Consider the following 22,793-nt stretch of genomic DNA (forward strand, 5'->3'; position numbering starts at 1 on the left):
CTTTTTATAAAAGTCCATTTATTTCCATTTTCAAAGAATTACTTTCTAATAAGAAACCTGGTACAGTACAGAAACAGATGATATTTTTGGAGATTGTAGATCCATCTGAACCTTTCTCTCTCACATGGTTAACTAGAGAAGCAAAAAACCAAAACAGAACTATCAGAATATCCAGAAAAAGAATGGCTAAAAATCTTATGTGTAGACCAGGATGAGACTAGTTGAACTAGAGTGGTTAGGGACCATGCTTACCATACACGTATTTTATCTACACACACACACACACATACACCACAATTCTTAATCCAGGAACAACTTTTCCTGAAAAGCTTTCTGATATGATTATTTATAGGACAGAAAGCCTCTGGAGAAGAGCCAGTTCTTGTCTGAGCTTGCATGGCATTTTTATAGAGGAAGAGCTTGAACTCCTATCACTTCATCATTCATTTTGAAAAGTAAATCAGAATTCTGATAAACACGAGCTGTTCTTTGTGCCTAGTAGCAACTGTCCCACCAGGGATCTGTCACAAGCAAAACACCCACAAAGCAGGATTTGTGACAAAATTTGTTTATGCTTCTGTCTCAGAAAAAAAAATGCCATTGATATTCTTCTAGTCACTAAGAGGACTGAACAACATGATATTTGCTATATAATTAAAAGAGGCGCCTTAATCAGGTAGTGTCCTGTTCTACTTTATACTATGAAATATAAAGTAAAGGTTCCCCTGTACATGTGTGCTTGTCATTTCTGGCTCTAGGGGGCAGTGCTCATCTCTATTTCAAAGCTGAAGAGCCAGCACTGTCCAAAGACTTCTCCATGGTCATGTGGTCGGCATGTCTAAATGCCAAAGATGCATGGAACTCTATTACTTTCCCACCAAAGGTGGTTCCTATTTTTCGACTTGCATTTTTACGTGCTTTCGAACTGCTAGGTTGGCAGAAGCTGAAACAAGTAATGGGAGCTCACTCCATTACACGGCGCTAGGGATTCAAACCGCCAAACTGCCTACTTTCTGATCAACAAGCTCAGCTTTTAGCCACTGAGCCACCGCGTCCCTTACTATGAAATATATAAGCAGCTTAAACTTTCCTTCCAGCCACTTTCTGCAAAATCTCTCCCCAAAGGTTTAAATTTGAAAAAGATAAACCTCAACTGGTGACATTGGAGTGTTGTTTTTTAAAATCATGTGTGGAAAATTTGGCGAACCAAATGGGGAGAGAAGCAACCTTTGATCTGCTCATTGTGGCTACATTTTTCTTCTCACGTTAAGTAATCATGTAGGTTCCTTCTCTTTTGCTTAGTGTGATTTGCAAACGACTTCGCTATAGTTAGTTCAGGGCAGTTTAAGCCTACCATTTTGAGTCCTGTTGTTTTCTTATTGATTGTACGACTACATATGATATGCAGCACATGAAGACATTGTTTGTAATTTCCTCAAATATATATATATATATATATATATATATATATATATATATATATATATATATATATATATATATATATATATATATATATATATATATATATATATATATATATATATATATATATATATATATATATATATATATATATATATATATATATATATATATATATATATTGCTGCACCCAAGCTCAATTCCAACCAATCTATAAAGATGCAAGACAACTGCAGTTCTAAAGATTTTCTTAAACACCAGTCCCAATTACTGGAGGAATTACTGTAAGATATCCTTGTATTTTGGGGTTTGAAGTCTACACTTCTCCAAATTATTAAGGTTTTGAAAACGGTTATTTAGACTGTTCAACGTTTCATTCTTAATCCTTAAATTGATTATGCACTTAATCACTGATCTGTATCTTCACCATGCCAAGCCATTATTTTCTTACCTCCACTGCCTATGCCAGAATAGCTAGATTCATGAAAGATGTGAAGGCACCATCAAATAAAGTTAAGGGTATTCTCTGAACCCAGTAAAGTAGTCTGAATTGGATTCAGACAAATTTAAAATTCATCTGATGATAGCTTTGTGACCTCAACTGTTCTAGCAAATCAGTTTTGTCAGATGACCTGAGAAACAGAATTCTTAAAACATAGACCAGCTTTTCTCCATCCCTTTTTTATTTTATATATGATATATGTATATAGGTAGGTATGTAAGTAGGTATGTATATAAAATAAGCTTCTCTATAAGGATCTCAACATTTCAGGATAGGGAAGCACTGTGTATCAGGGCAAAGCACACAATTTAATCTATCATGAGTAACCTTCTCAGCAATTTCCATCAACATCAGAAAATTTGAATTCAGGTAACCAAATAACATAGTTGGAAGGGATCCGGAAGGTCTTCTAGTCCAACTCCTTGCTCAAGCAAGAGACCGTATATCATTCCAGACAGTAAAATCACCCCACTCATAAATTATGGACAGTACAAAATATTTATTATGGAGGGAAAAGCTGTAATAGACTAGCTCTTATAATTTTGCCTGCCAGTGATATCAAGCCAATGTTCAGCCATTGACATATTAGAGATATTAATGATTGAAAGTCAGAGCTTGCTGGGCATTTTAAAATATCTGATTAATGTCTGCATATACATTTGGTTTATTTTAATTTTACCTTTCAGTAACAGCTGTGTATATATTTTTATGTTTTGTATGTAGGTATGTTCTGATAGTTGGATCTTCCTGAACAAGAAACATGTTAATACCTCCTAACTTATTTATAGGAGGCCAGCATGTTAAACGACTTGGCTGATATCTAAATTGCAAGGCTTTGTAAAATTATTGTTGCAAGGTATCGTTACAAGATTCTAAACTGTTCCAAGTAAAACTGCATTCCATTAATATAGAATAGTATGTTTATCAGTGGCTAGATAAACCATTTTTTCATCTGTTTTAACTTATAGTTTAAAATCTTTCAATCTCTTTATTCATGATAATCTAATCAACCATAAATTCTTACTTTCTTAAAAGCAAAATTATTATGTGACTAGTAAAGCCTCCCTCTCATGTGAGAGTATGAAAGCAGAGTAAGTATTAAAATAGTTTATTGTTAGATCCTGCATCTACATAAAATACATTAATTTTAAAATGTGCCTTTTCATTGTAAATTGTACTTGGCAAAAATTCCAAAGATTTTGTTGATTATATATTTACTACAAAGCAATGACACTATGCAAATATCCATTTTTTCTCTAGAGAATTTATTTTCTTTTAATTATTGCAGTTAGCAAACATATGGTAAATATTAATTATGCATATTTATATTTGTTTAAATCTGCTTATCAGCTAAGATCCCCTGTATCTATATCAATCCTTCCTGACATAATTCCCTGTTTGCTATGTTTTATTTTGTACTGATATTTCTCACCTATTTTATTATTATTCTGTTTTGCTCGTTTTTCACTTGTAGAATATATTTGACTGCTGCCTAAATTAGAATTTATTATTATAATACCACTGAACAAGGATTTTGACAATAATCAAATTGAATGGTTATGTCTATCTCTAACTCAAGCATATAAATCTTGACGGCACAGTCATATAAATGCTAGATCTAAGGAATAATGTTTGGTTGTTAGGAAGAATTCCTGCTAAGTACCCTTTAAGCAAACTATGGATATGATTAGGACAGCTAGGAGAAAGGAGGAGTTGTTAACATGCTACCATGCTGATCTTTCAGGAAGCTCATACAATGTAGTCTTAGTCAAGGCAGAATTTATCATGTATAATTGATAAAAGTAATACAAGAACAAGCTGTGCTTCCTTGCTGTACAGAAATGTTCTATGCTGGGTGAAAAGATCTTGCCACTAATAGAGCATTAAATGAGAAATCACTGCGATCGCAGGCACTAGAAACAACAGGTTTTTGTCTGTATGTGAGAAATTACTAATTGTATTATTTGATATTTGTAGCCCAAAACTTTGCTAGAGTTAGAATTTCACCTACAATTCCAATTACTTCTGGTGAGGACATGATGAGGTGAACATTCTTGAGATGGTGTTGCCACAGAAATCAATGTCCAGAAGGCAAATTCTGGCCACTTTCAATCTCTCCAGAAAAAGGAGAGCTCAAGAGATTGCACATATGCACGCTGGACAGCTGCTCCTTGTTGAGTGGATTGCAGGAAGCAAAGTTTTTGTGGTAAACTCATGATTGAAGTGGCTGAGAGTGATGAGAGTTCCATCAAACTCATAGCCATTAACATAGTAGTGTATCTGGATAAAAAGTTTAATTGAGCCTCATTTCTTTATCACTTTTGGAATTATATTTTAATTGCATTTCAACTATTAAGAACCTCATGAATGAAGGCAAATATACATGTCCCAAGATAATGTTGCAAGATTGAATCTGGGTCAGTCACCGGACCAGAAGTTTACTCTTCCAAGCTTTCAGACTTGTGCTGGAGACTATCTTCAGAGAACTTCTCTCTACCGGGATATGTGCTTTGGGCTATTCTGTGAGTTGTACTTATGTGATGCCTTCCTATTGGTTGATTAGTGTGTTAATGGCTGGCAATTGGCTGTGGTCTCCTTCTGCTGCCAAGCCCATGGCTCCTAATTACCTGATAAGCTGATGGTAAATCAGCACTTGTGTTGGTTGACAGAATTAAGAGCCTATTAAGAACCTTGACAATGTTGAGTTTCCTTCAATCCTTGAGTAAAGAAGCACTAAAGACAAGATTAAGGCTTTAAAACGAGGGGATAAACAATAGTAGGATGATTAGAATCTTGATTTCAGAAAGTTATTAACAGATTAAGGGTCCAGAGAGATTTGAAAACATTTTGAAATTAATTATAAAAAACCTTTCCATGGGAAAATATGGTTTAGAAAAGAACAGAAAAAGATAGTTTGAAGGTTTGACACTAGAAGGAACTAGGAGGAATTATAGATTGTAAATAAAGAACATTTAAATTCAAATCACTAATACAGAATGCAACAAAACATTTTAACTCTGGATGAATTCAAGGATATTTGGGAAGAATGGATTCAGAAGTTAATCTTAAAATTGTCTGTTATGGAAAAACTGGATTTAAATGAGGTTATTAAAGAGGAACAAGTTTTACTAGATAACAACCAGACTGAGGCAAATTCAAACCTGGATTTATTTGTTTGTTTGTTTGTTTGTTTAATATGTCATATTTCTTAACCACCCATCTCCCTCTGATTTAATAATGACGAGTTATAAGAATGTGAAAAAAGATGTTACAGTGGATATACAAATGAAATGGCAGGTGTCTTAATAATTAAAAGAATATACAAATAACAAACTAGAAAAATGACTGGGAAAATGTTCCTATTTTGGATTTATAAAAGAGATTTGTTAAAGGATTTTCAGAGAAGAAACAAAAATAAAATAAAAGGAAATCAAGTTCTGAGACATTATTTAAAGTGTTTAAATATCAGGATTGTTAACCAAACAGAAATAATACAAAGTTGGTTTATTTAATCAAGATTAAAATATTTCTGGTAGCCCAAACTTTAATGGCTTTTTGCTGACTAGGACTGAATGACAAAACTCCAAAAATCTTGAAAAATATATTTTTGTTGTATTTTTAGAATAAGTGATAAATTAATTTGTAAATAGTAAAGGGGAGGAATATATATAAAGGGAAGAATATATATTTTATTTAAGGTTAAAATATACACCTTGCTTTTTCTCAAGCCTTTATGAACTGCTGCTAACTAGGAATGTCAGGTTTAAGAATCTGTTTATAGAAAAGAGATGAGATATAGGAAGAAATGATTGTTTGTTGTATTCTCAGAGAACGTTTGTATTTGTCGCAATGAAGGGAGAAGTCAAAATTTACTGTATTATTTCTTCTTCTGTTCTATTTCTCTTTATGTTTTCTTTTCCGCACTTTCTATGCCTTTTTTCATTCTTCTCTACTTTTTTTAATTTGCATTAGTTACAGAATATATACCTTAGAATACTTTCTAAATAATTTGGTCTACAATTGGCAAACAATTAAAAGAGGAAGACTTCAGAATATTTAATAAAAAATATCATACTACTTACCAACTATTGCTAGATTGTGCTCTGAACCACATGCAATCTGCAAAACAAATGATAATAGAATAGTAAACTGAAATACTAAACAAAAGAATGCATTCCAAATGCACAACTTTAAAATATTATACATTTTACATTATGGTTCTCAACCTTTGGGGGGTCAAACGACCTAAAACCATCCACCTCCACTGGCATCGCACATGCTCAGGAGCGCGTCCTGAAGCTGCAGGTGCATGAAGAGCGCCAGGTGGCAAAGCAGCCTCCTCCCAGCTCCAGGAGCAACCTAGACTGCCCCACCCGGTCTCCACACCAGGGAAAGGCCGAGGCACTGAAGGGGGACAGAGACGGGTTCTTCTGGGTGGCGGATCAGCCTCGGCTCTGACGGACGTCCGAAGCAAGCGCGGGAGGAATGGAAAGAAAGAAAGAAGAAAAGGGAGGGGGGAATGGAAAGAAAGAAAGAAAGAAAGAAAGAAAGAAAGAAAGAAAGAAAGAAAGAAAGAAAGAAAGAAAGAAAGAAAGAAAATTGGGTGGGTGGGCGGGTGGAGGTAACGGAATGTAAAAAAAGTAAACTTAATAAAGTGAAACTCATGTAAACACAAACTGCTGCTGGAGGCCTGGCTGATCTTCTCCCAAACCAAGATTGGCAGATTAATCACTATGCTTTAATTATGTTCAATTTGTAATAATGAAAATACATCCTGCATATCAGATATTTACATTACAATTCATAACAGTAGCAAAATTACAATTATGAAGTAGCAACGAAAATAATTTTATGGTTGAGGGTCACCACAACATGAGGAACTGTATTAAAGGGTCACGGCATTGGGAAGGTTGAGAACCACTGATATATATGGTTCTTAAACTTTATCAATTTTGTATGCCACATTAATTACGTACGAGATTCTTGATAATTAACATTAACCATAATACATAACTATTTCAAATTTGACAAAATTAATAAATTGCAAAAACTGACCAACCATATTAAGATATTTACTCATTCCCCTAAAACTTTCTAAAATAACTCTATCTTTACCAGAGTTCATCTGCTTCCTTCATCTTTGACAATGAAGGACTACCACTAATTTCTTTCATGATGTTGATTCTCTCGTGAGTTGATCCTAATGGTACCTACAAGTGAAGCCATTAGAGGCCTTATAGGTTAAAAACAGCACTTTGAATTTTGTGGAGATACTATTAGTTGTGCAATATGTGCAATGTATTCAAATGTATGGTTTATGGTTTTTATAATTCAGTTTTTAGTCTTCTTATGACCTATCCAGAGTAATTTTTTTAAGATAGGCAGCTACACAGATCTTACACAATAAGCACAGATAGTCCTTGACTTACAAACATTCATTTAATGACTATTCAAAGTTTTAGAGGTGCTGAAAAATGTGACTTATGGCCATTTTCTAGTTACAACCAATGCAGCATCCCCTGGTCACATGTTCAAAATTTGGAGGCTTGGCAACTGGCATGTATATATGACAGTTGCAGTGTCCCATGGTCATATGATCACCTTTTGCAATCTTCTGACAAGTCAAGTCAATGAGAAAGCCAGATTCACTTAACAACTGCCGCTAAGTTGGTGTTACTGATTTAGTATTACTACCGTATTTTTCAGAATATAAGACGCTCTGAAGTATAAGATGCACCTAGATTTTGGGGAGGAAAACAATGGAAAACAATTCTGCCTCTGCCTTCCAGCATAATAAGACATTTGCTTGTTCTACGTATTTTTTCCTTAGAACTACAAGCAAAAGGTTATAAACTTAGCCTTCTTTAACAATGTAGTTTATTTTTTTCATTTCCTTGCTCTCATTTTTTTTCTCAATCCATCTTTGCTATCTAATTTTCTATTATTCTGTCTACTGGATAACTACCAAAAATATTTTCATTTCTTTATGTGTGGGCTGCCCTACAGTTGCAAGATTATGAAACTCTGATATATTTTTCTATGAGTAAAATAAAATAATCTATTTTTCTACAACAGTGTATCTCTTCCATTGCTCTGAAAGAACTGTCCAAGGTATCTGAAAACTAGGAAAACTAAACCTCTGGTCTTGGATCTTGCAGTGATAGAAGCATAAATCTACATGTCTTTTACAGCTTTGGATTTCCCACCTCAGTCCAAATAAGTCCAAGGAAGAAAGCAAGGAAGAATCCAATGAACAATTTCATCAATTTCTTAAAGTTTTCATTTTTCATTTTAACATTACATCATAGTGATGTTACATCATATTATTAAGACAGTCACAGTTTATTTATTTTTATTACTAGCTAATAACCCAGCATTGTCCAGGTATGTATTTATTTATTTATTTATTTATTTATTTATTCTTTTTTTTTTCATTTATTTGTTTATTTATTTATTGGGGTGAAATGTCTGAACCAAATGTAATTTCTAATGTTGGGTTTTCCCCCTTACCAGAGGGAGCCCACTTGTGGAGTACTGTGAGGCCATTACTATGGCAACTCCACTGCACTGTACAGCAGAAGCCATTTTACGGCAGTATAGTAGAAGCCATTTTAAGGCACAACAGGCTGTATCATAACAGAACACACACCCTAAAGAGTATTAGGGGTGTCTTACCCCCACAGTATTTGTTTCCAAAGTGTAAGTCATCTGTGTACCAAGTTTGGCTGAAATTGCTCAAGGCGTTCCAGAGTTATGTTGGAACATACACACACACACACACAGCCATTTATTATATATAGATTAAATTAAATTAAATGTATATTCCCCCATATCACTATCCAAGTAACTTAGTTATTGTTAGCTTGTTTGAATAGAATAAAACAAAATATTAATACATATCATTCAATCTTCTGAGACCCATAACTTACATGTTTTGTTCATCCTATGGAAAATCTGTATACAGGATGTTGACAAAAACCAGTTTATCCTAGAGCAGCTGTTAAATTATTGCAGCTATTATAGTTATTGGCTTCAAATCTTATTTTAAATATGGTATATGCAGTGACACCTTTAAAAGTTTTCCTTTTGCTTTTGACAGCATCCTATTGACTTCTTTCTTGCATTGTATTCTCTCTTTAGGACAAGCAAGAATCAGATGGTGGGTGTAATTATTCTGGACATGACTGGGTTTACTAGACTCACAGACAAAGATTATATATAGAAAGCTGCATGATTTAAAACAGCTGTTCAAACCAAGCTTATTTAATAGGAAGTATGGATGTTGAATAGCCAGACTGGCATAGAGCTGGGCAACAGCCAAGAGTTTTGCAGTATTTAGGGGGGAAAAAACAATCTTCCTAGCCAAAAACCTTAGAAGAAATCATAGCTATTTTCAGATAAATTAGGAATACTGATACAGTAGCTATAGGCACACACAATCATATGAGTTAATTCTATGTGGAAATACTCACCCCACTGAGAAATTCCCCTGATTGCAAAAGGTTAAAAGATGAGCAGGATTTTTTTAAAAAAGTCCGTATCTTTCCCCTCATGAATACACGCCAGTCCGATTATCATGTAATTGCTAACATGAGGCTTAAAGATAAATATGTGTTACGGTGAGATTTTAGCAGAATTGTCATGCTTCAAAGCCCACAGCAGATTTATATTTCTGAGCAGCCTTTCTGGTCTTGTTTTCCAGATCTGTTTCATAACAATCCTATCACCCCTAGACTGAGGATGATTTGGTGTGCAGTCCAAGGGGGTCTAATGGGCTCTGGGCTAGGACCGGCTGACCTCACAAAGCTTCTTCAAGTTCTTTTAACTGTTTTCACAGCACCAACTTTTTGTACAAAGAAAATAGCAATATTCATTCTTTTCTGTTCAACTTCAGGGGGGACTGCCCTTTGGTGCTTGTAAGACCCGGCTTGCCAACAGATGCACTGAGCCTACAGAAAATGGAGGAAGAAGAGGCTTGTTTGGTTGTGTTTTTAGCTATCGAAAAGGATAGTTTCTCCACGATCCAGGCAAACACCATTAAGAGCTATATTGTGGCAACATGTTTCCATAATCTGCAGTGTTTGTGAAGCAGAACCCATATGGTGGAGGGGTTGCACACACAATACACGTACAAAAGCAGCAGTTTCCATAGCAACCAAGCCACAGCAAAATGCATCAGGACAGCTCTTTACCCTCTTACCAATTATTGGCTAGCATTGTATGAATCAGCTGACACCTAGTGTCTGTTCGAAACACTCCCGCATGGAACTCTTTCCAAGCACTTTCCTACGGTCTGTTAAAATCTTCTCCAATGAAAAGACAAGGTAACATTTGGTTTTTCAAGCCCCCTTCCTCCAAAAGAAGAAGGAAGTAGGAGATCAAGAAAGCTGATAATCATTTATGCATATGAGCCTTCCCCCAGCAGCTTCGTTCTTTTAAAATTGTAAGGGTGCCAAAACTTGTATAGTTTATTCCACAGATATGCAAAGCCACAGCCAGTTTCTACTCGGAAGGTAATTAGCATAAAATTGTTCAAAACCTGGTAAAATTAAATGCATACAGATAATCTGATCCTAAGCTTTAAAAATTGCAGAGAGTGTCCAAACATGGGATTATTTCTGAGGAAACCTCTGAATAAATAACATTCTAAGAGTAAAGCAGTATTGCTGAAATTTCATATATTGGCAAAGTTAGCTTCCCACTCCACCCACATACAGTTTTGAAGAGCTGAAAAAATTATTTTCTCCCAAAGGAAAATAGAACAGAAAAAAATCTTCAATTTCCCTTCTAAATGGGCTTTATAACAAATGAAAAATCAAATGAAAATAAAAGAAGTTATCAAAATGTTTGCAGACTCAATAGAAGAGTTTCAATCAGTACAGATTTCAGAATCAAGTTGATTTCATTAAAAAAAAATTACAATTGGAGAAAAACCTGAGATTACCAGGTTGGATATCCAAGAAAACAAACTAATGGATCACTTGATTCATTCATTCATTCATTCATTCATTGAAATACAATGACCAGGCTAAAATTATCTTTCTTTGGACACATTATGCAAAGACCCAGCTCTCTGGAAAAGACTCAGAAGGAAAGAGAATGGACTCAATTACGGTAGCAAGGAGTTGGTGGAGACTTGAAAGAACAGGTTAGGGATAGATCATCGTGGAGATTTTCAAGAGGAAACTGGAGTTTCTTTATTTTTCCTTGAAGACATTTCGCTTGTCATCCAAGAAGTTTCTTCAGTTCTGACTAAATGCCGGAGAATGGAAGGATTTATATTCCTATTCTCCACCATTCAGTCAGAACCGAAGAAGCTTCTTGGATGAGAAGTGAAACATCTTCAAGGACAAACAAACTTGCCTTTTGAAAAAGCACCTTTGTTACAACCCTGACCTAGATGACTGATAATCTCCATAGACATCATCATGGAGAAAATCTATTTATATGGTCGCTAGGAGTCAAAAACTACTTGATGGCACATAATCAAACCATTAAATTAAATTATTACTAGCCTATTAGGAATGGCTATATGAAGATTGTGGAGCACTACCTGCTGCATTCATACAGATGCAGAGATTTTCTTCCTCAAGCAATCCTTCTATTTAATTCAAATCCAAAATAACATCAGCCTGGTAAATTTGGGTTTAATCATCCAAGGGAAGGCAGGAATTTTTGTCAAATAAATTGCCTCCTTTTTAACTTTTTATCAGTAAGCATAATACAACAGATGGCTGCACACACGCAAATGCACAACTTTGCAAAGTTTGGGCACATCCAGGGGATAATGGAGGAATTTGTAATTGCTTATTCCTGAGTAAAGAATCCAGTTTTCAACTGCTGCCATCAAGATGCTTGAGAAATGCAATGAAGTCTGTTTTTTTGGGGGGGGGTGGAGGTATTGACATGATTTGAGTTCAGAAAAAGTGATAATTAGATCAAATATTTTAAGAACTGCTGATCTAGGATAATTACATCAAAATTTCATTGGAAATGCTCTTTAAAAAATAATGTCTACCCATGACAGTGACCATGCTAAATCAAACAGTCCTACTCTCCATTGTACAAATAATTAATGAAAGTATGCTTCAGTTCTAGTACCATCTACACAAAAGACTCACAACAAAAATTGGTTATATTTCATGTGTGAGTTGTTTTGGTACATCAGCTAAAATCTGTTGATATGGGCATGATAAAAATTCTACTACTAAATAGCATAAATAAATTATATGTTTGTGGGTGTATATGATACCTTTAGAACAACAATTGTATTTGCCAATGTGTCTTGGTTTATTCAGTTAATAAATAATGTAGTAACAAACTTAATGTTATCCAAGTATGGATGCATACCTTTTCAAACAGAATTTTCTGAAAGTCCAAAACAAAAAATGAAACTGCATTCATGGCTTATGAAATGGGCTACATTTTGATAGACCAAACCTCACTCAGCTAAACCAAAAGCAAAAAGCTCAGCTGCTAATATTTTAAAGCTTTGTTTCAAACAGATTAACCATTGCCGTGGCCTATGGCACATTTTCTATTCTGAACACCTTAAAAAAATAAATCAATGAAGATTAGTAGCCTACAAAACATTTTAGCCTCCCGGAGGCTTGTAAAGAAGCAATAAAGCATTCTAAATATTTTCCACATCATTTAGTTGTCCCCACAAACCAAGGCTATCCTGTCTTAATTCCAAGGAGAAGAAACTTAAATTTTCATTTCAGTTTCCCCAAGAAATGTTTCTTCTCTTATAAGTTCTAGCAGTCTTTCCATCTTCCTTCCCCATCCATCTCAATGTATCTCAATCCCTCCTCATACCATGAGTGAATTCAGAGGAGGAATTTGTGGTGTTAACAGCCTCATACAGAAAGGCTACAAGACAATATAAGTAATTCTCATTTATTTTATTCATTTATTTATTTTCTATAGCAGACATGTCAATCCAACTGTTGAGCAACCACAATTGGGACTAGCCACTTAGTCTAGTCGTTAACTGAAGCGGCTGTTAAGTGAAACCAAAATTATATTTATCATCTTACTTCAGCTTTCTTTCATTGTGAAGACCTGCAAAGGTTGTAAATGAAAGGATTGGTTATAAAATTACTTTTTTCATCATTGTCAGAATTGTGAATGAATGCAAGACTTCCAAGGACAGCAATGGCAGACTGAACATGGGTCCGGTTTTTTGCCAGTTCATAGATTAGCCTCTCAGAATTCCGAAGATATAGCCAGCAGAAGATAACAGAAGAACAATTGATTTTATTGGATTATAACCGAGACTGAGACTGACTTGAATGTGGATTTAGAGTTTTAAAAATATGCTGGATTACAAAAACGACATAAAAAAGATGCAATGATGGATTTATAAATGAAGTTAGCTGGTATCTTTATAATTAAAGGAGACATAGAAATAATAAATTAGAAGAGTGCCTTGGAACTCTTGGATTTACAAAAGGAATGTGTGAAATCAGGGGAACTGTTTCTGAGAGGAGATGAAGATAAATTATTCAAATTGTTCCTGAAAGGAGATAGGAAAAAATAATAAGAAATCAGCCTATGGGATACTGCTCGACAGGCTTAAAAATTAAGCTTTTTAAAAGTACACAGAAGCTCTGCAAATTGAATCGATTTGATCGGGGTTAAAATACATGTGTTGTGGTTCCTGGTAGCTATTAATGGGATTTCTTTTTGGCCAGCTGAATGACAAGGTTTAAAAATCTGTTTATAAATGGGGAGATATTTATTTTGCTTTATTTCTTTGATTAAAAAATGGGTATTTTTTTAAAAGTTAAAACTTATTTGTTAACATTTTGGCTAGCCCTTAGTAGATTTTTGCTGATTAGTAATGAATAGGTTTTTATGATTTGATTATCAATAAAGGATGAGATATGGGAAGAAGAGTTTTTGTATTGAAGTACTAGAGTAATACCAGACTATTGAAAATATTTATACTTGTCGGGAGAGTCCTCTTTTACTTTACTTTTTTATTTCCTTTTTATGTTTTCCTTAGTTTGTATTAGTGCTTTATCTTTCTATTTGTAACTTTTATTAAAATTGTTGTTAAAAAAAAGTCAAACAATCACTTAGCAAAGCAGTCACTAAACAAGGATTACCCATATTGCCTAGAAGCCACATGGCATGGCTGAAGGGAAAAATTTCATCACACACTTAAAGGAAGGGAGGGGGGAAGATTTCCCATGATCACTGCCAGTTTCACATAAGGAAACTCAATTGGGGAAGCAAACAGGAAGTCAGAAGTTGTTCCTGCTTCTACTGAAATATTTGCTTCCCTGTAACCTTTCTGTTTCTCTGTCTACATATGGAAAAATATCTGAAATGATGACATAACAGGTCACAGGTTGTCTGGTCTAGATCAAAATCCACCTCATACATTATTGCAACAATTGGAGACTAAACCCAGTTCATCTTTATGTTACATACCGTACATTGGGATCAGTGGTAGGTTTCAATTTTTTTAGAACCTATTCTGTAGGTGTGGCCTGTTTTGTGGGAGTGGCTTGATAGTCATGTGACTGGGTGGGAGTGGCCAACTTGATGTCACTCATCAGGAGATGTCATGGATTAGGTAAAATGTGGTGAAGCTCATTTAATAATGCTCTTGCTGCTTCCGGCGGCTGATGGCGACGGGCAGAGACTGCTCGCCCCGCGCATCCCCGGTGGGCTCCCCACCCCTTGGGGGGCACAGGACGCCCCAGAGAGGCGTTCTGCCGGAGGAGCGGCGCAGCGGGAGGACCCCTGTATCGGCGGCGGCTGTCAGGGGGCTCTCGCTTTGCTCCAGGCACCGAGGAGCGCGAAGGGGAGACGCACTGAAGCATCTTTGCTGCGAGGCTGTCCAGAAGAAAAAAAGAAACTTGAAGGATGCGGCGGCGATGCGGTGAGGTGTAGTCTCCTTTCATACCTATCACCAACTCTAAAACTCGTCAGTTGTGTTTAATCGGAACTTTCGGTTAATTCGGAGAGGTGCGGCTGGAGGGGAGGGGGATTTCCCCCCCCCTCGGACAAGCGGCTAGAAACAAACGTGCTCGTAGCCCCAAGGGAAGGAGGAGGGGGAGAGCCAAACCAAAGAGGTCACACTCCAACTAAATGGATCTTCGGATTTAAACCTTTAGGTTTCAAGACAATGGGATCTGGAAGCCTTGGGAACTTTGAACTTTGAAAACTTTATTTGTTGCCTCAGTACCCGAAGTTGGCAGGGCAAGATGGCACACCTCCATTGTCTTCATGAAAGGTGAACTTGACTCCACCTCTTAGCTTCAGGCTTCCGGTCTTTGTCTCCGTGTTATTTGGATAATTCTCTTGTGGATTGTTTGCTTTTGAACTTTCTGGAGTGAAAAACGTCTGTTCCCTGCCAGGGTGATTAGAGAGTTCCCTTGTGCCTGGTCTCTCTACCCCCCGAACTCCCTTGGCTGCTCTACCACTCTGACTGATTCTTCTCTATACTGACTGGACTCTTTATTACTAACAATGACATCTAAAAGACCATCTCCTGGAAAGTCCGGCTTTGCTGTCTCTGCCCTGACATCTGCAACCTCAAGTCCGAGCACACAATCAACATTGACAGCTTTTAAACAAGTTAAAACTACGGACTTGGAGTTTCATCAAATGTTCCAGCAAATTCTACAGGGACAAGAGGAAATTAAGAAACAGCTGAAGGAGATGAAAGAAGAAATTAGAGGGAACCAGGAAAAAATTGATAAGAACTCACAGAGACTGGATCTCTTGGAGCAGGGGGCGGCTGAGATGAGGGGGGGGTGGAGGGCGTGCAAAAGGGAAACAAAGGGCTTGACACCCAAGAAATGAAAATAGAGTTTGAGAGAATGTCCTTTTATCTTAGATTTCAGAATGTGATGGAGACAGATGATGAAAACATTAGGGACATTATTATTATTTATTATTTCTTTGGATTTCTAAACCGCCCCCACTCCCAAAAAGGGACTCGGGGCGGTGTACAGTCAGATAAAATGCAGATAAAATACATGAATAACAATATAAATAGTATAAAAACAATTAAATACTAAACATTTAGATGGAGGAGAAGAGACTGTACAAGAAATAAATATGCTATGGAAACCCTAAAAAACATCCCCAATTAAAATACCCAAACCCAGTTAAAATATATCCCCGGGAGACAAAACTAAGAGAGTGCCATCATGACAACTATCTTGGCTGAGTATACCCAGAAAGAAAAACAACAGATGGGGTGGGAAATAGACCTGGTCTATAGAGTGAACTCCGCATATGCTAGAACACACAATGTCCCCAGGGAGGTTCACATTAAATTTCTTAGGAAAAGCACAAGAGATGAAATTCTGAATACACAAAGGGGACAAGCCCTGATATACAAAGACAAGGAGATAACCATACTGAAACAGATCCCCAAGAAAGTGAGGGAGAAAAGAAAATATTATTCGCAATTGGCGAATAAATTATACCAGAAGGGGGTGTGGTTTCGTTGGTTGCTGCCTGAAGGTATGTTAATATTCTGGAAGGAGACAAGGGTCAGAATTAATACACCCATAGAGGCGCAGGCCTTTATGGAAAAAATAAATTACTCCTAGAAAAACCAGAAGACATCCCAGTAGATGCACAAGACACGGGAGGGGCCGGAGCACTGCCAACAGGGGGAGATGGGGCGACATCAAGAAAGCTCAGATCACACAAATAAGTAAGAAAATCCACATGACACAAATTGATTGAAATTACTTATGAATTTACCACACTGACTATATGTTATTATGTAATATTTGAATGCTATGCAAATGTACACCATGAGTCTGGAGGGGGCGCATACCTACCGCAGTTTGCGGCTGCCACATTTTGTAACTTTCCCCATACCTTTTCCTTTTGCAAAACACCAAAAAAACAATAAAACTTTGTTTAAAAAAAAATAATGCTCTTCCTTAGCAACCAAATTTTTGGGCTCAATTGTAGTCATAAATCAAGGACTATCTCTGCCTTCCTCTGCATGGCAGCCTTGTCCTAGTAAACTATTTCTCCTTTCTGGCAATTTTCCTCTCTGTTAGAGGCACCAAAATAATCCATACAATGTAAGGTTTCCTGCTGCAGCAGGGGGTTGGACTAGATGACCTCCTAGTAACCTTCTAGCCCTAAATTGCTCTGCTGTTTTTCTTTCTTTCTGCTAACAAAGAAACCTGCCTGAGGCTCATTCCACATGCCTGCCAGATAGAGATAATGAGATAATGACCCTAGAGAAAGTTTGGCTCCATTCACAATGCTCATATTGCACAAACCCCAAAACTTCAAAAACATTAAACCATATAACCATATAATCAATTTGTTCTTTCCTGCACCTTTTCAGTTTAAAATTATTAAGACTTGTGGACTTCAACTCCCAGAATTCCACAGCCAGGCATGCTCAGATCCGATTTAAAGCGACAGCATTTGTTTTTCTCCTTTACGAAAGAAGTTTCCTTCTTTCTTTTTCTTCTCCCTTCCCTTCCTTTCTCCCTCTCTCCCTCCTCCCCCCTCTCTCAAACACACACACACACACACACACACACACACACACTCAAAAGCTGGATTGGATATCTTTTTCAATGGCTTGAAAACAGCTCCTCTGCCATCCCCCCCCCCATTCCCCCCCCCCGCTGCCTTCCCCAAACACCTCCCCCATTGCAAATGCAGCCTGCTGTCCGGGTGGGAAATGCCTGGAACGAAATAAAGCCCACCCACTCACCTTCTGCTGGCAGGCTGGGGTGAGAGGAGAGGCAGAGAAGCCGGAGGGGAGCTGATCCAAGCCTCCGAAAGAAAGGGGCTGGGGGAAAGTGTGTGTGCTACAGCATGGTTCTTTGCCTGGCTTCCATCCTCCTCCTGTGGTCTCCTCAGTGCTCGCTTGTGCTCTCCCTCCTCAAGTGTAGTTTGATAGCAGGCGGAGCCACGTTGCCTTTTCAAACTTGTAATCAGTGAAGCTGGGCTGGATTTTTACATAGCTTTATCCAGCTGTGTGGGGGGAGGGAGAAATGGATGGGGGCCTGGGGAGGAAGTCACTACAGTTGGGGAGGGAGAGCATGAGCAAGCACTGAGGAGACCACAGGAGGAGGCAGGAAGCCAGGCAAAGAGCCATGCTGTAGCACACACACTTTCCCCTAACCCGGAAGGTTTGGATCCGCTATGTAAAAATCCAGACCAGCTTCACTGATTCCAGGTTTGAAATGATAATGTGGCTCCGCCTGCAATCAAACTACACTTGGGGAGGGAGAGCACGAGCACAATTCCTCCCCCTCCCTCCAACTCACACTTTTCCAGCTGCTTCAGAGGGTTTCAACACTGCTCCTGCCTCGGCTCCTCTGAAGAAGCCCCGCCCTCACTTCCTTCTCTTTGAGAAGTGCCTTGCAAATGGGCTGCAGGGCAGGGGAGCGTACCAGTATGGGGGCGTGGCCACACCTCCGTGGAACGGGTACACAAAAGTACGGCAAATTTCTGGAACCGGTATGCCCGAAGAGGTGCGAACCGGAAGGAACCCACCTCTGATTGGGATGCTCAATGCAAACATATTTCCTGCCTATGTGTTTATGTGGGAATTGATTGGCTACATATAGATTTGGATTTGGATTTGGATTTATATGCCGCCCTTCTCCCAAAGGACTCAGGGTGGCATACAACATTAAAAAACACATATCACAAAAGTTAAAAGGGAATTAGATAAGTATCCAAAAAAACAAACCCAATTAATATAACAATAACATTTTAAAAATTAGATAAAATTAACAGGCCAGGCCACCTTGCTGGAAAAGCCAACTTTTTTAGGGCACGTCAGAAGGACCGGAGATCAGGGATTATTTGAAGCTCCGGGGGCAGCTCTTTCCAGAGGGAAGGCGCTCCCATAGAGAAAGCTCTCCCCCTGGGGGCCGCCAGCCAACATTGTCTGGCCGACAGCACCCTGAGGAGGCCAACTCTGTGGGATCGTACTGGACGGTAGGAGGCTACTGGTGGCAGTATGTGGTCTCGCAGGTACCCTGGGCCTAAGCCATGGAGCGCTTTAAAGGTCATAATTAGTACCTTGAATCGCACCCAGAAAACAACTGGCAACCAGTGCAGGCCGCCTAAAAGGGGTGTAACATGGGAGCACCTAGGTACCCCCATGATAACCCATGCGGCCGCATTCTGGACCAGCTGAAGCCTCCGGGTATTCTTCAAGGGCAGCCCCATCTAGAGAGCGTTGCAGTAGTCCAGGCGAGAAAGGACGAGGGCATGAGTGAGTGTGCATAGAGCATCCCGATCCAGGAAGAGGCGCAACTGACGTACCAGGCGAACCTGGTAAAAGGCCCCCCTGGTCACGGCTGTCTGGTATTCTTCTAAACTAAGCCGCGTGTCCAGGACGACTTCCAGATTGCGGGGGCTAAAATTTCTCCCCCTATCATCAAAGATGGGACAAGATGCACAAATCGGGATGACGAAAACCACAGCCACTCAGTCTTGGAGGGATTGAGCTTGAGCCTGTTCTTCCCCATCCAGATCCGCACAGCCTTCAGGCATCGGGACATCACATCGAGGGCATCGTTTGGGGTAGAGATGAAAAGTTGGTTATCATCAGCATACTGATGATGCTGTACCCCAAAACCATGGATGATCTCACCCAGCGGTTTCATATATATGTTGAACAGGAGGGGTGAGAGAACCGACCCCTGGGGCACCCCACAAGTGACGCACCTCGGGGTCGATCCCTGCCCTCCAGTCAACACGAACTGCGACCAATCCGACAGGTAGGAGGAGAACCAACATAAAACAGTACCCCCCACTTCCAACCCCCCGAGTCATCGCAATAGGATACCATGGTGGATGGTATCGAAAGCCGCCGAGAGGTCTAGTAGGACCCTAACCCCAAGCCTGTCTGAGCCATCCGAATCAACCCGCCCGCCCTCCCCCTTAAAATTTGATTTAAAAACCCCTGTAAAAAACCCTAAGAAATCTCTTCTTCGCATGCCACCTCTCGGGATCCCAAGATCCATCATTAAGGAAGCGTCTTGATAGGCAAGAAGGCCATCCCTGGGAAAGGGGGAGTTCCCAAAGGGAATAAAGTTCTGTCACAGTATAACATAGAGGAGAGTGTGGCATCAACCAAACGGGATGACATCATGGAGAGATGGAACGAGATGATATGTCCATGGGGTGGGTAGCCGGCAATGTTCAAGGGGGTAGCGGGAAGCTTATGTCCATCATAAAAATAGTCGGTGTTAAGGACAGCTGTCAAAATCGCAGCAGATGCTAACTTGCGAGGTGGTGAAGCGGCCAGTGATGGCCGCGGTGAGGACAGCGGCAGCATCGGCGGCTGCTCCAACTCCAACTACTCCATCAGCTAAGCTCCGTCCACGCCAGCCGCACTCATATCCGTCGCCAGGGCTGCACTCCATTGACCCAGTCCATAGTGTCACAGGAGGAGGGGCCAAATGGCCAAATGGCACAGTACGGTGGCCCAGGCAACGGCGGTGATACCGGAGGGAGCCACAATGAAGCCCCCCCACTCCAACCGTGCCCATGCCAACTACCAAAGCCATCTTCCGCTGGCATTAATATCCATGCCAGCTGCCTCAGCCACTCCCCGCTGATCTAATTTATCATGTCCATAAGCAAGGTGGGGGGGAGCAACTGGGATAACACCATGGCGTGGTGAGCAGCAGCTGCAGAGACCCCCGTCCGGGCATCCTGCCGCCGCCGATGACAACCACACGCACGGCGCCTGCAGAGACCCCAGGCCGGGCATCCCACCGCAGCTGCTGACCACACCCACGCCAGCAGCCGCCGACGCTCTCCATTCTCATTTCACCGCAAACCGCCCCTTTTCATTCATGACGTTCCGGCTACAAGACAGGACATCGCAGCTCAAGGGTATCTCCGAGGTCCCAGGAAGTTCTCATAGCTGGACCTGGAACCAACGATGGGATAGAGTACCCCCTGCAAGCCCCAAGGATGACAATCATCTTCCCGAAGCTCTCCTCAAACGCGTATGAGCACGCGTACTCGGGCATACATTATAGAATAATGAGTGACTCTTCTTCAAAGCACTATAGATTAATGTCTGATAGGGCATTAAATTAAATATATACAATTCTGTCATTGATACATTCACTTGGCAATCACCAAAAACACACGATGGCAAACCCTTAGCAGTGTTTCCCATTATACTTAGTAAGACAGTGCCATACTGTGGACAGTCCTGTTTCCATGCTCTTACACTCCGCAGTCTCTTGCAGGTACAGTAAGCATGTTTTCTGACCCAGTTTCCACACCAATCTCTACTTAGCAGTATGCTAAAGATGTTTCTAGCATGCCAATCGGGGGCTGCAGCCTGCAGTGCAGTTCATTGTAGCACATTCACAGTTCTGATTTGTTAAAAAAAACATCAGTGGAAAAGTACTGGATCTACTATGTCTGTATGAGCTAAATCCACGTTCATAAATCTGTTTCATATACCTTTTCATGCTTGTGCACTCGGCAAACAGAAATTATTTTTAAAGCTATGTTTGTGACAAAGAGTCTGTTAAGAAGGAATTCAGGTTTCTCTCTTCTGTTCATTGATAGTGAAAACAAGAACTCCCGAAGTCCATAATGGACATAGAAAGTCTACATACACTTATTAAAATGCCAAGTTTTTGAGATGTAAAAAAAAATCAGATCAAGGTAAGCCACTTCAGAATATTTTCCATCTCTAATATAATATATAAGCTGTACAAGTCAATTGAAAAAGAAACTGAAATCTTTTAGAGGGGGAAAATAACAATTAAAAACCAAAATGATGCAGCTGCATAAGTCTTCATACCCATTTTATGTAGGGATGTTGCTATGTTCAGAATTAACCAATCACATTCAAATGATGGTAAATAGCAGTCAGTACACATCTGTCATCAGTTAAAGTGACTCTGATCAAGCCCATCTAAAATTCAGCTGTTCTAGTAGGGTTTTCTTTTGACATTGACTCAGTTGCCTCTTACAGCAAAAGCAATGGTCTGTAAAGAGCTTACAAAGCATCAAAGGGGTCTCGTTGTTGGAAAGTATCAGTCAGAATAAGGGTACAAAACACTTTCCAAGGCATTGGATATATCATGGAATACAATGAAGTCAGTCATCAACAAGTGGAGAAAACACGGCACTTTAGTGATATTACCAAGAATTTGATGTCCCTTCAAAATTGATGAAAAAAAAATCCCACGAAAACTGGCCCAAGAGGCTGCCAAGAGACCTACAGCAACATTAAAGGAGCTGCAGGAATTTCTGGCAAGAACTGGCTGTGTACTACATGTGGCAACAATCTTCCATATTTTGCATATGTCTGAGCTGGGAAGGTAGGATGGCAAGTTGGAAACCCTACAAAGAAAAACATCCAACCCCAGCTACATTTTGCTAAAACCTACATCAAGTCTGACAAAAGCACATGGGAAAATGTGTGATGGTCTGATGAGAACAAGGCAGTGGTGGGTTCCGGGTGGTACAACCCAGTACGGGTGTACTGGGAGCAGCTGGGAGCAGCAGCCAACGTACCGGAACGGTGTTTTGGTGTGCCAACCTGCCCACCCACATTCCTTACCTCTTTTTGAAGAAAACAGGCCAATTGTGCATGCGCACACAGCGTATGGTGCCTGCGCGACCTCAAAAAGCAGTTGGGGCATCGCAGGGCAGTCGTGTGCACACTCGCACACAGTACACGTGCCCAAGGTGGATGTCCGGCCCCGTCGCAGCGTACCAGTTGCGACAGGATCCGGAACCCACCACTGGAACAAGGCTGAACTTTTTGGACATAATTCCAAAAGGTATGTTTGGTACAAACAGCACTGCCCATCACCAAAAGTACACCTTACCCACCATGAAGCATGGTGGTGCATTATGTTTG

At 39.4% G+C, this 22,793-nt stretch overlaps 1 protein-coding gene across 5 annotated transcripts in view; it reads right to left on the reverse strand.

The window, feature by feature from the left end:
* Positions 1–22,793, reverse strand: part of SERGEF (secretion regulating guanine nucleotide exchange factor) — a 120,746-nt gene that overhangs the window by 65,575 nt on the left and 32,378 nt on the right. For all 5 annotated transcript variants that reach the window (XM_081936268.1, XM_081936266.1, XM_081936267.1 and 2 more), the window contains exon 10: positions 6,010–6,046. In XM_081936268.1, coding sequence (XP_081792394.1) covers positions 6,010–6,046 — 37 coding nt within the window. The remainder of the gene's footprint in view (positions 1–6,009; positions 6,047–22,793) is intronic.

This window comes from Natrix helvetica (assembly GCF_964273705.1).
Source record: "Natrix helvetica genome assembly, chromosome: 1".
Lineage (NCBI taxonomy): Eukaryota > Metazoa > Chordata > Lepidosauria > Squamata > Natricidae > Natrix > Natrix helvetica.